Genomic DNA, 12,874 nt, shown 5'->3' with positions numbered 1-12,874 from the left:
GTATGTGTGTGTGTATTATATATATTATTAAGTTGGCTATTTGCAATTTAAAAGCCAAAAGGCACAAGTGCAATCGTTATTAAAGTCAATTAGGGTACAAATTAGCAACCGCATTACTATAAATAAAAGACGAAACAACTGTTAACCACCCACTCCCACACATATATTTATACAGTTATATATTCACAAACATATGTATATATAATGTATGTAATAATGTATGTAGATGTGTATACACACACACATACACATGCACGCGCACACATATATCTAACTTTAAATTTCTGCATGTTTAAACACAAGTATTAATAGATACGTGTAATGATTGGTTGCATACCCGAATGTTTGTTCCTTGTTTTTTGAATATATGTATTTTTATATCAAGCAAATTAGCTAGTTAAGAAAATGTCTATAAAAGATGAAAGCAGTATCTATACTGAGAAGTAAGGTTTAAGGCCACTTAAACATAATTGTTCCCAATGAACGGACGTTGCTGCTATTTTTTCCTCCAGCTGGTTATTCGGTACAATCTACACCCGATATATATTGCAAACGAGGAGATAACTCCTGCCATCTTCTAGCTCCATGACCACCAGACTACAGTTTAGACCTCCTTGTGGTCATTCCCGGTAATGGATACTCGTTCGCTAGACATAGCAGTAGTTCACTCCCGCTCGCAATATATAGAAAATAAGTGACACACAGTCGCTGACCTTGCAACAAGCAAATTAGCTAGTTAAAAAAATCTCTATTTATACTGAGAAGTGAGGTAAGTATTTTTGTATCGGAAAGGTTTAATTGTTAAAATATATACCTACAATACTTGAATCTGGATAACATCAGCGAGTGGTGTATGAATTTGACTATCAATAAAGTTTCCTTTACTTTACTGATCCGCTTTCAACTGCCTTGTAAATATAAGGCACAACCTACGTGATCACATTGCAGAAAAATCGTAGAAATTCCGTCAATAAAATATTCACTAACAGAACCAAATGCTGCAATAATCGTTTAAGTCACTGCTTGGAATCGAACTCGGAATCTTAGGGCTAGTAGCACCGCGCTCTTAACCACTACGCCATATGCCAGTGGCCAATAATCGTTTGTAAATATGTGAAGACTGCACTAGGTTATAGAAGTCGCAGATTTCAAAGTATATTTTCATAAATATTTTGATATTTACTAGTTCCGAAGAGATATTTAAATCATCAGATGCATTATATGTTTTTTTTTTTTGTGCATGGTTTTTGTATTGTATCTCAAATAGCATAAAACACTAAATATTTAATACTAAATACTTTAAAAAATAAATTTCCTCCGTTTCATTTCACTAGAATTCGAAGAAAATATGATACGAGAAGAGGTAGAGTCTGAGGCCGAAGAGACAGAGAATTTAGAAATGGAGACACCAGGTACGGTTATTTGTGTGTGTTTGTGTATGAGTGTGTGTGGGCATTATGTGTATATGCATATACATATATTTGTTTGTGCATAGATGAGTTGCATACACGAATATCAATATATCGGATATAATAATAATAATAATAATAATAATAATAATGGAAAAACTTTCAAAATACAAAGACCTGGAAATAGAGGTAACTCGAATGTGGAATCTAAAAACAGAAACAATTCCTATCATAGTAGGTGCCTTAGGTATAATAAAAAGATATTCAGACAAATACATAACAAAAACACCAGGACTTACAAATATATATAACACAGAAAATTGCACTACTGAGCACAGCACACATCCTACGCAAAACACTTTCAATACAGTAACCATAAGACCACCACAGCAAACCACAGCACATACCCAAGGCACACAGAGCTGCGCTCGGTAGTGAAGTGAAAGCACGTTATAAAAATAAAACTACTGAACAATAATAATATTAATAATAATAATAATAATAATAATAATAATAATAATAATAATTCGTTCGTTCTATTGGCCACAAGGGCTAATATCAATTAAAAACATGTAAGGACAAAGACAGGACGAAGGTTACAAAAGGTTTTGTCCGAAAAGGTAGGAAAGTTCGTCTAAACAGAAGAAGAAAACGGAGAAAGATATAATAAATAAATAGATAAATAAATAAATAGAACTCCCAAAGGGGGAGGCGCTTCGAAAAAGGAAAGGTTACACGTGGAAAAACCCATAAAACCACGGGAGCCTGGTCAGAAAAAATAAGAAAGGGATATAGAGCCCTTTCTCCTTTTACATTACCTTTCTTTTTTTTTTTTTCTACAAGTGTATTCTCAGAATTGGTCCGTTTATACTGGCCGTTTTTCCAACAGTCACCCATCTTTCAACGAATTTGCTATGAGACAGCACTTGCCTCTCTACTCTCATCTTCCTTTTCAAGTGGAACTTGAAAAAGTTGATGAGGCCTTGACCAAAGAGGAAAGTGTCTGTCTTTAGCCCTTCCAAACGGGTCCACCATATCACGTCTTTCGCTACAGCCACTAGGCATAGGAAAATTGCCTTGCCCTCCCGGTTAAAGGAGGTCGGCGGGTCAATCCTCACGATGGATTCAGCTGATAGCCGGATCCGTCCTACACGTGACAGTAGCTGTTCAATATAAACCCACAGGTCAGCAATGCTCGGGCACTGGACGAGTGCGTGCAGAACGGTTTCGTCGTCCTGAGCGCACCTCGGGCAGGCCCGGTTGACGGCACTTCCGTGCCGGTAGAGTTTATCTCGAACAGGTAGCGCACCTCGGTAGCACTGCCAGGCGAGGGACCTTTGGAAATTATCCATGGGCCCCGGCCTGAAAGTTCTCCTGAACAGACTGTTTAGCTGATTATCTTCGACGCCTAGAGTTTCCCCGAGAACGTCGTCGCACTTTTCCTCCACTAATCCTCTATAGAACGCTAGAGTGGAGCTACTACCGATCGCACTGCCCGCCTGACTGAGAGCGGTGAGAGCTTGGCGGCACTCGAGGTGCCAAGCACCCTTTCTCGGTCTGCGTTTGATCCAAGATTGCAGCTCTGTTAAAGAAACGAGCTGCGGAAAATCGCGTCTGACGAACGGCAACCACATCTGTTCACCGTCCAGGAAACGCTTGAGATGTCGTAGCCTGAGCGCATGTTTGCGCATCAGCAACCACGGCATGCCAAGGCCTCCGTTCAGCGGATGGAGCGCCTGACCAGTGGTACCTGACCCTTCCACAAAAAGTTGAAGAGCAAGCGTACTATCTTGGTTAACCAGCGGTCGGGACAAGGGACGACGGTCAAACGGTAATAGATGACGGATGCGATGTACGCATTCGCCACCTCCGCTCGACCTTTCAAGGAGAGCTTCCTCTTAGTCCATTTCTAGGTGAGGTTGGCCACCCTTCCCAGTTTTTCTCCAACTGGAGGTCCGGATCGAACCAAATCCCGAGCAGTTTAACGGGTCCGTCTGTCCAGCACCCTACGACGCTGTTGGACGGCATGGACTTGCCCCTCCAGGTGCCTAGTTGCAAGCCCACTGACTTTTCCGTGTTAATTTTCGCACCTGTCACCGCTTCATACTCGTTTAGTGTCTCGCCAATCAGGTCAATATGCCTGTGGCTCGACACCATCACGGTGACGTCGTCGGCATAGGCAGACACGCTCCTTCCACATCCCAGATCGCGCGGGACGCCCCTCAAAGCCTCCAACTTCCGCAGTAATGGCTCGAGAGTCAATACATACAGAAGGGAGGAGAGAGGACACCCTTGGCGAACCGAACGCGAGATGTTGAACGGTTCCGATAGATGGCCGTTCACCCGTATGACCGAGCAGATGCCGCTGTATAAAGCAGCTATCCACCCGCGGAAGACCGGACCGAAGCCAGCTGCCTTGAGGACAGCTGCCAGGTATCGATGGTCGACCCTATCGAAGGCATTAGAGTGATCTAAATTGATCAAAGCCCCACCCGCGCCAGCTTCGTTACCCACCCTCTCTATGAAGTAGCGCATGAGATGGAGGTTGTCGTGGATAGACCTGGTCGGCACGGCGCATGTCTGCGCCTTGCTGATCAGTTTGCCCACGACGAGCGCCAATCTCTTGGCTAGCAAAATAATAATATATTAAGTTTTTATGAAACTCATCCCTGACTGCCCAAATACGTAAACAATCGTTTTATTGCAACAACACAATTGAATTCAGAAATAATTCAACGACGTGAATGTCAGTATATATATATATATATATATATATATATATATATTATTGTTTTTTCTACCAGTAATTACAAATAGAACATGTTGAATTGCTTCTTTTCAAGACCAAGTGCAGCGTTTTCAATGGTCGCTGGTAGTAGTAAACACATTTGACCTCTGCTGACCCAAAGGGTGCGAAGATTCTTTTGTCTCTGTGGCTGACCTTCCCACCATCTGCCGAATCTATTTATAGACCTGTAGAATTTGATCTATTCACCAAGCTTCCCTCAACTGTTTCCTTCAACAACTACATATTTACGATTATCCCAAGTACAGGATGAAAGTTGAAAATAAAGAACATTTAATAAAATCTTTTAATAAATGGAAATAGTATTAATGATAATAACAATAGTAGTGGTGGTGATAGTGATAATGATAAAAAAATAATGATAATATGCTGCAGCTACTAATACTACAGCTCCTACTATTCTGATAGCACAGGAATCTGAGGCCCAACTACCACTACTAACACTACCCCCACCCCTACTACTGTTGCTGCTGCTACCACCACTGCTGCTACCATACAGAGATACAACAATAAAGGCAGTAATTGACAACGGCGATAGAATACTGAAGAAGAGCCTGTTCACCGAAGAAGATTACAAGTGAGCAATGGACTCTCTGGAAAGTCGTTCAGCATTACAGAACATCGCTGAGGAAGGTCAGATCAAATAGTGTCATTTTCTATGCGGCTGTCCATGTGAACATCGCAAGAAGTTGGTGCCACCTCTGCCCTGCAGAGGCCTGTGTAACCTCTGAGTCTGTTAATATAATAATGACAAATAGTAAAAAAAATTAAAACAATAATATCAGTGATATCAGTGATAATAATAATAATAATAATAATAATAATAATAATAATAATTATAATAATAATAGAAACAATTCCTATCATAGTAGGTGCCTTAGATATAATAAAAAGATATTCAGACAAACACATAACAAAAACACGAGAAATTACAAATATATATAACATACAGAAAATTGCACTACTGGGCACTGCACACATCCTACGCAAAACACTTTCAATACAGTAACCATAAGAGCATCAAAGCAAACCACAGCACATACCCAAGGCACACAGAGCTGCGCTCGGTAGTGAAGTGAAAGCACGTTATAAAAATAAAACTACTGAACAATAATAATAATAATAATAATAATAATAATAATAATAATAATAATAATAATTCGTTCGTTTTATTGGCCACAAGGGCTAATATCAATTAAAAACATATAAGGACAAAGTCAGGACGAAGGTTACAAAAGGTTTTGTCCGAAAAGGTAGGAAAGTTCGTCTAAACAGAGGAAGAAAACGGAGAAAGATATAATAAATAAATAGATAAATAAATAGATAAATAAATAAGTAGAAAATAATAATAATAATAATAATAATAATAATAATAATAATAATAATAATAATAATAATAATAATAATAATAATAATAATAATAATAATAGAAGAAGAAGAAGAAACAACAAAAGCTATAAAACAAATGAAATCCAAACTAAAACTAGAACAGCAACGGACCATAATAAAACGATGGCAAGAAAAGCCCCTACATGGTAAATACTGGGCTAAACTAAATGCAAAAGAAATAGACAGAGAAAAATCCCAGCAATGGCTGAGAAGCTCAGGACTCAAAGCAGAGACTGAAGGATTTTTAATTGCTGCACAAGACCAAAGCCTCCCCACCAGAAATTACCAAAAACATATAATGAAAAGAAACATAACAAGTAACTGTAGAATATGTGGAGATGGACAAGAAACAATAAATCATATTATCTCTGGTTGCCCAGTCCTGGCTAAGAAGGAATATATTCACAGACACGACAGAGCTGGGACCTATATACACTGGAAGCTATGCCAACACTATGGAATATCAACAGAAAAAAGATGGTATAAACACACGCCAGAAAAGGTCACAGAAAACGAGAAAGCAACCATACTCTGGGATATGCCAATACACACAGATAGAGAAATTAAGGCAAATAGACCAGATATAGTCGTCAAAGATCATGAAGAAAAAAAATGCTTTCTAATTGATGTATCAATACCAGCAGATGACAACGTTTCCCTAAAAGAAATGGAAAAACTTTCAAAATACAAAGACCTGGAAATAGAGGTAACTCGAATGTGGAATCTAAAAACAGAAACAATTCCTATCATAATAGGTGCCTTAGGTATAATAAAAAAATATCCAGACAAATACATAACAAAAACACCAGGACTTACAAATATATATAACATACAGAAAATTGCACTACTGGGCACTGCACACATCCTACGCAAAACACTTTCAATACAGTAACCATAAGAGCATCACAGCAAACCACAGCACATGCCCAAGGCACACAGAGCTGCGCTCGGTAGTGAAGTGAAAGCACGTTATAACAATAAAACTACTGAACGATAATAATAATAATGAAAAGAAGCGGGTGGAGCTTCTCCATGTCCTGATTAATGATACACAATAAAAACACTGGTAATTGTGCAACCTGATAATCGATACCTCATATGAGTGACAATGAAAAAAACAAAATATTGTGAATAACTGTGGTAATGAAACTGAAGCCATTGATGGTGACAGTGTTGCACCCGGTAGGCTCAGAGATTCTGGTTCGGCTCCAGCCTGTCGATATCCAGAAAGGGACCACCACACACGGCGTAGATGGAGCAAGCAAATTTATGCTGTGGTCATGGAGTGTTACTACCTGAACAACCCGGTAGATGAAAATGGTGCTCAAATGAGGGGTTACATACGCACACACACAAATACACACACACTATATACACATGTGTAATGGATACATACATAAAACCATAAAATGTCTGTTTTTGTCTATATATCTCAGTTTCTCTCTTACTGTGTCTCTGTGTTTGTACGCACACACAGACACTCACACACACATACACATACACGCACACACACACAGGCGCACACATGTACATACACAAATAGATAGATAGATTGACAGATAGAGAGATAAAGATATAACTGCGACGGAGTAATTGTTCATAAACATTCTGATATTTACTAGTTAAGCATAGATTTAAATCCGTATGTCAGTTGTGTTGTTTAATTTTACATGGTCTTTGTATTATGCCTCAAATATTCAAGTAGCATAAAACACTTTAAACATTAAATATAAAAAATTTGAATAATAAACTTCCTGCATTCTGTTTCTCTAGAATTCGCAGAGAATACGATACCAGAGGAATTAGAGTCTGAGGCTGAGGAGACGAAGAATTTAGAGCTGGAAACCCCAGGTATGAATTATACACGTATGTATACGCCTGTGTATACATCATGAATACAGAAACTGCAGGAGCCACTTGAATGCATTGCAAGCTCTTCTTCTGAATCTATCTTAATGTTGAAAATCATTCCATATTACCTACGGATATTTCAAGGATAGGCCAGTGTGCGGAATACGTGTCAAATAATAGAAATAATAATAATTAAGCACAGAACATCGTATTTAATGAATTATTTAACAAATCGGCATTTCAGAAAAATGCTGTAATAATTACACAACAGGTGTAGAAACACGCAGTCTTGCACTTTACCTTATCAGTGTCTTGAAATAAATACAACAGGTGTTAAAGGCTCCACATATATACACTTTTACTATTGTGCATATTATTAACAACTTCGCAAGTTACATAATATAGAAAGGGACAGGAAAGTATCATGAGTTCCTGCGTACGTTTCACCAGTGTGGTCGTTTGGAGCTCTGCATCGGTTGCTCCAAGTGCAATTCGATGCTTAATTACAATGGATCATCAGAAAGCATTTTATTTATTATGTTACAGATACCTAATGTCTAAAGTTGAGTAGATGCCGAGGCATTTTATAAGTATTTTGAAAAGGAAGCAGAAAGAGAACAATTGAAAGAGAGAGATAAAGAGGGACTAAGAAACAAGAGAAAGGTAGAAGAAAATAATTCAATCTTAAGTACTTACAATAGGATTACAGATAAAAAATAAAAACCATGTAACTTGATAAGCAACACTACGCAAACAAAAAAATGTCCTTTCCACGATAGACATAAAATATCTAAATACACCAACATAAAGAATACTGTACGCAACCTCACTGAAACCAAACCAAACGTAACTACACTTGACTAGTATTAATCCTGACTAATACTCATAAATCTACCTCTACAACTATTTCTGCTGTATTTCTTTTGAAGCCAATTCTGATACTAATATTGGTTTCAAATTTTAGCTTAAGATCAACTGGTATTTATTTTATCGACTCTGAAAGGATGAAAGGTATAGTCAACCTCGGCGGAATTTGAACTCAGAACGTAAAGACGGTCGAAATGACGTTAAGCATTTTGCAAACGATTCTGCCAGCTCTCTTCCTTATTTGCTGATACTAATATAAATAATGCTACTCCCAATAATAATACTATTACCAATGTTGCTGCACCTTCTGTCACTGTTATTATCAATACTACCAGGAATATTGGTGGTGGTGATGATGATTGTAATGGTGGCGGTAATGGTCTGTATTTGTAAATTATATGTTTACGCGATCACTTTGCAGAAAAATTTGTCAACGAAGTATCCACTAACACAACAAAGTGTTGGGACCCATCTCAATCAGAGTTTTTAATTAATTTCTTTTTTAAACTAAACAGTGTGATTGAAATGGAATAGATCCAAGAGTTGGAATGATTATTTGTAATATGAAGATTTTATGAGGTTAAACAAGCTGCAGATTTCGAACTACTTGTACATAAATATTCTGATATTGTAAATATTTATTATTTATAATTTAATATAAAATATTTCATCCATTCCATTTCTCTAGCATTCGAAGAGTATACGATACCAGAAGAGTTAGAGGCTGAGGCCGAAGAGATGGAAAATTTAGAAATGGAGACACCGGGTATGAATTACATATACATATATACACACGTATATCCCAACATATATGCACACACACACACACACACACACACACACACACACACACACACACACACACACACACACACACACACACACATACATACACACACACACACACACACACACACACACACACACACACCACATCACATACTTTCTATGATTGTGAATGTATTTTATATACAGTCTCAAATAGCATAGAAAACTTGAAATATTTGATATTGAAATTTTATGTAAAAGTTTTCCTTTCCATTTCTCTAGAATTTGAAGAGAATGCGATACCAGAAGAGTTAGAGTCCGAGGCTGAGGAGACAGAGGATTTAGAGCTGGAGACACTAGGTATGAATTACATACACATACATATATACATACATACATGCGCACATACATACATATATACACTACCTCCTTATGCGATGCGGCGTTGTCAAGATACAACATCCGTATGCGATATGACGTTGTGGCAAATACAATATAGAATACCATTCGAAAAAAGAGTGTCTTGGAATAAATATAGAGAATCACCCTGTTGTTGAATACATACAAAAGCATCAACACAAGGAATATTGGTGGAACACTCCTATCAAAACATCTGCCAAGTGTAAACATAACACACCGGTTGTTTAAAAGAGACAAGAAAAAGTGTGCCGTCAACCGCCTTGCTGATGTGAATATCACTTTGAAAATCAAGTAGAAAGAGGATAACTACCGACAACTGCTTGAAACCTCCAGCTTCCATACCCAGATTATAAATTTACATTTATCACAATAATAATCGCTACACTTCGGTTTGTGTGTAAATGCCTAAGACAAACTGGATAAGCTAGGGTTTTCAGAAAACAAAATTAAGAGGCTAACACGTATATTATAAATACAGTTTCTAAACGTGACTGTAAAAATATATAAGGCTTTTCTCGAGTTAAAAATGGCATTGTTTTTGTTACTTACATTCCAGCGACGGAATTTCGTATCTTTCTTAGAAACTAGCCCCTTCCTCAGAGGAAGAATTCAAATAATTAAGAGAAAAGTACATACATACATACATACATACACACACACATACATACATACATACACACACACATACATACATACATACATACATACATACATACATACATAGGCGCACCCATACACACTACATACAAAGACACACACATATACATATATACAGATACACACATATACAGATATGCATGTACATAACACACATACATATATATGCGTGTGTTTATGTGTGTGTTTATGTTAATGGAGTTACGTCACTAAGTCTATATTTGTATAGACGAAGCAAATATTGGAGATGCATTGTCCTTTGCAGAAAGTGAAGGAGTATCTCAATTGTATTGCAAGCTCTTCTGAATCAATCACAGTGCCGGACACACTTCTATATCATTAGCATAAATCTCGGGGTCACAAACGTTTAATCCTTAGCCTGTACTTGTTCCTGAGAGTGGCAGTCCGGACTAAATTAGTCTTCGCATGTGGAAGGCTTCCACTTGCGCTCTCTTGCCAACTTCAGCGAATTATAGTTTGTTTCAGGTGCCATACATACCTCCTTGGTTGTTATTTATTTATTTATTTATTTGTTTGTTTTCAGACTAAATCTTGATATTTGGTTTTCTTTAGTTAGTGAGAAAGGACGAATCTGTCCTCCTTGGGCAGAAATATACGAATTTGACGAGACGTGTTTGAATTTGACGCACAGTAAAGTCTCTATTCATCTTTGTATGATTATGCACGGGTTTTGTGTCTCACACACAATGCACTTGTCGGTTACACTAGGGAAAGGAGAGTAAAGAATAAACGGAGTGGGTGTGGGTGACAGTCAGAGGTGGTAAAGCAGAACAGCATTATTTTGCTCAGATACGCTGGTATTTTAATAAAAATTTATACTAAATTTTTATCATAGATTGTATTAAGTTATCAGTTTCACACACTGACACATACACACACTGACACACACACACACACACACACACACACACACACACACACACACACACACACACACACACACACACACACATATATATGAAATTAAATATTAAACCCTTTTGCTTATAAAATATATTCGTTCACATAGCATATATAATGATGTTAAATGACTCCATTTCTTAATTTATCCATGTTATACAAAAACAAATCACTTAACCCTGGAATTTCTGCCTTTATAAGTAGCTGTAATATCTTTAGCACTTATGTGAATTTTTGCTGTCCTGGCAATTATTTATTTATTTTTTCCTTGTTATTTGTACACATTGTAAAGTTTATCCCGAACAGGCAGCGCCCCTCGGTAGCACTCCTAAGCAAGGGATTTCTGGAAGTTATCCATAGGTCCAGGCCCGAAAGTTCTCCGAAACAGACCGGTTAGTTGATCTTCATCGACGTCCAGAGTTTTCCCGAGAACATCGTCGCACTTTCCCTCCCCTAGCTCTCTATAGAAAGCTAGAGGGGAACTATCACCGACTGCATTGCCCGCCTGGCGGAGGGCTGCGAGCGCTTGACGGCACTAGAGGTGCCAAGCGCCTCCGCCTCGGTCTACGCCTTATCCAGGACTGCAGCTCAGTCAAAGAGACGAGCTGTGGAAAAAAACGTCTCTTACAAACGGTGACCACTAATTTTAATATCAATATTAATATTTAATAGTCATCAATATTTATTTATACTCACTCCATTCAATACTTAAATGTGTTTTGCGTTGCATTGACTTAGTATGTACCTCAACTTTTCAAACAATCATATATAGTCAGGCCTACAAGGATTATTTATATTCAAATTGCATAAAACAATGTATTTAGTACTTTAGCTTAATTTTATAATTAATTTTAATTTAAATTTAATTTTGCTTCAACTCGTTTTAAACTCCAATGCCCTATTAATTTATACCACTAATATTGCATATTTCTTTCTTTTAACAATTTTCGTATTTACATTCAACATGTCAGACAGATAGTTGTATGGATGTATATGTGTATATATGCATGTATGTATGTATGTATGTATGTATGTATGTATGTATGTATGTATGTATGTATGTATATATGTATGTATGCATATATGTATGTATGTATGTGTATATATATATATATATATATATATATATATATATATATATATATATATATATATATATATATATATATATATATATGTATATATACACACGCAGGCGTCGCGCTGTGGTAAGAACCTTGCTTCACAACCACATTGTTCCGGGTTCAGTCCCTCTTTTGCCGAACCGTTAAGTTACGGGGACGTAAAGACACGAACATCGGTTGTCAAGCGATCGTGGGGGAGGACAAACACAGACACACAAGCATATGCATATATATATATATATATATATATATATATATATATATATATATATATATACCGGAGTAAGCACATAAATGTGCAACAAGGTGCAATAAGAGTACTCAAATACCAGAGATAGAGTAATATAGTTTATTTAAAAGCAGCAGAAATATAATAAAAAACTGTTACTCAGAGTTTCACGTTCCTGTTCATCGGACAGTTCCTAACGAAACAGTCCGATGAACGGGAACGTGAAATGAAACTGTCCGATGAACGGGAACGTGAAACTCCGAGTAACAGTTTTTTGTTATATTTCTTATATCTGCTGCTTTTAAATAAAGTATATATATATATATATATATATATATATATATATATATATATATTTATAATGGAGATTCAGACGACTTAGGTACTTAAGTTGAGGCACCAAAAATTAGTGCAGAATTATCTGTACAGTTTC

General features: G+C 37.1%; 1 protein-coding gene across 50 annotated transcripts in view; it reads left to right on the top strand.

The window, feature by feature from the left end:
* The window catches only part of LOC128248352 (uncharacterized), a 174,164-nt gene that overhangs the window by 77,936 nt on the left and 83,354 nt on the right, over positions 1 to 12,874 (top strand). For 45 of the 50 annotated variants that reach the window (XM_089356680.1, XM_089356635.1, XM_089356467.1 and 42 more), the window contains 4 exons: positions 1,335 to 1,412; positions 7,378 to 7,455; positions 9,011 to 9,088; positions 9,373 to 9,450. In XM_089356680.1, coding sequence (XP_089212806.1) covers positions 1,335 to 1,412; positions 7,378 to 7,455; positions 9,011 to 9,088; positions 9,373 to 9,450 — 312 coding nt within the window. The remainder of the gene's footprint in view (positions 1 to 1,334; positions 1,413 to 7,377; positions 7,456 to 9,010; positions 9,089 to 9,372; positions 9,451 to 12,874) is intronic. The other 5 variants (XM_089356684.1, XM_089356572.1, XM_089356477.1 and 2 more) reach the window with 3 other exon arrangements.

This window comes from Octopus bimaculoides, chromosome 1, assembly GCF_046866305.1.
Source record: "Octopus bimaculoides isolate indiv1 chromosome 1, ASM4686630v1, whole genome shotgun sequence".
In the NCBI taxonomy this organism is placed as follows: domain Eukaryota; kingdom Metazoa; phylum Mollusca; class Cephalopoda; order Octopoda; family Octopodidae; genus Octopus; species Octopus bimaculoides.
Note: the sequence above shows the minus strand (reverse complement) of the source record. Positions and strands in the feature narration are given on the sequence as shown.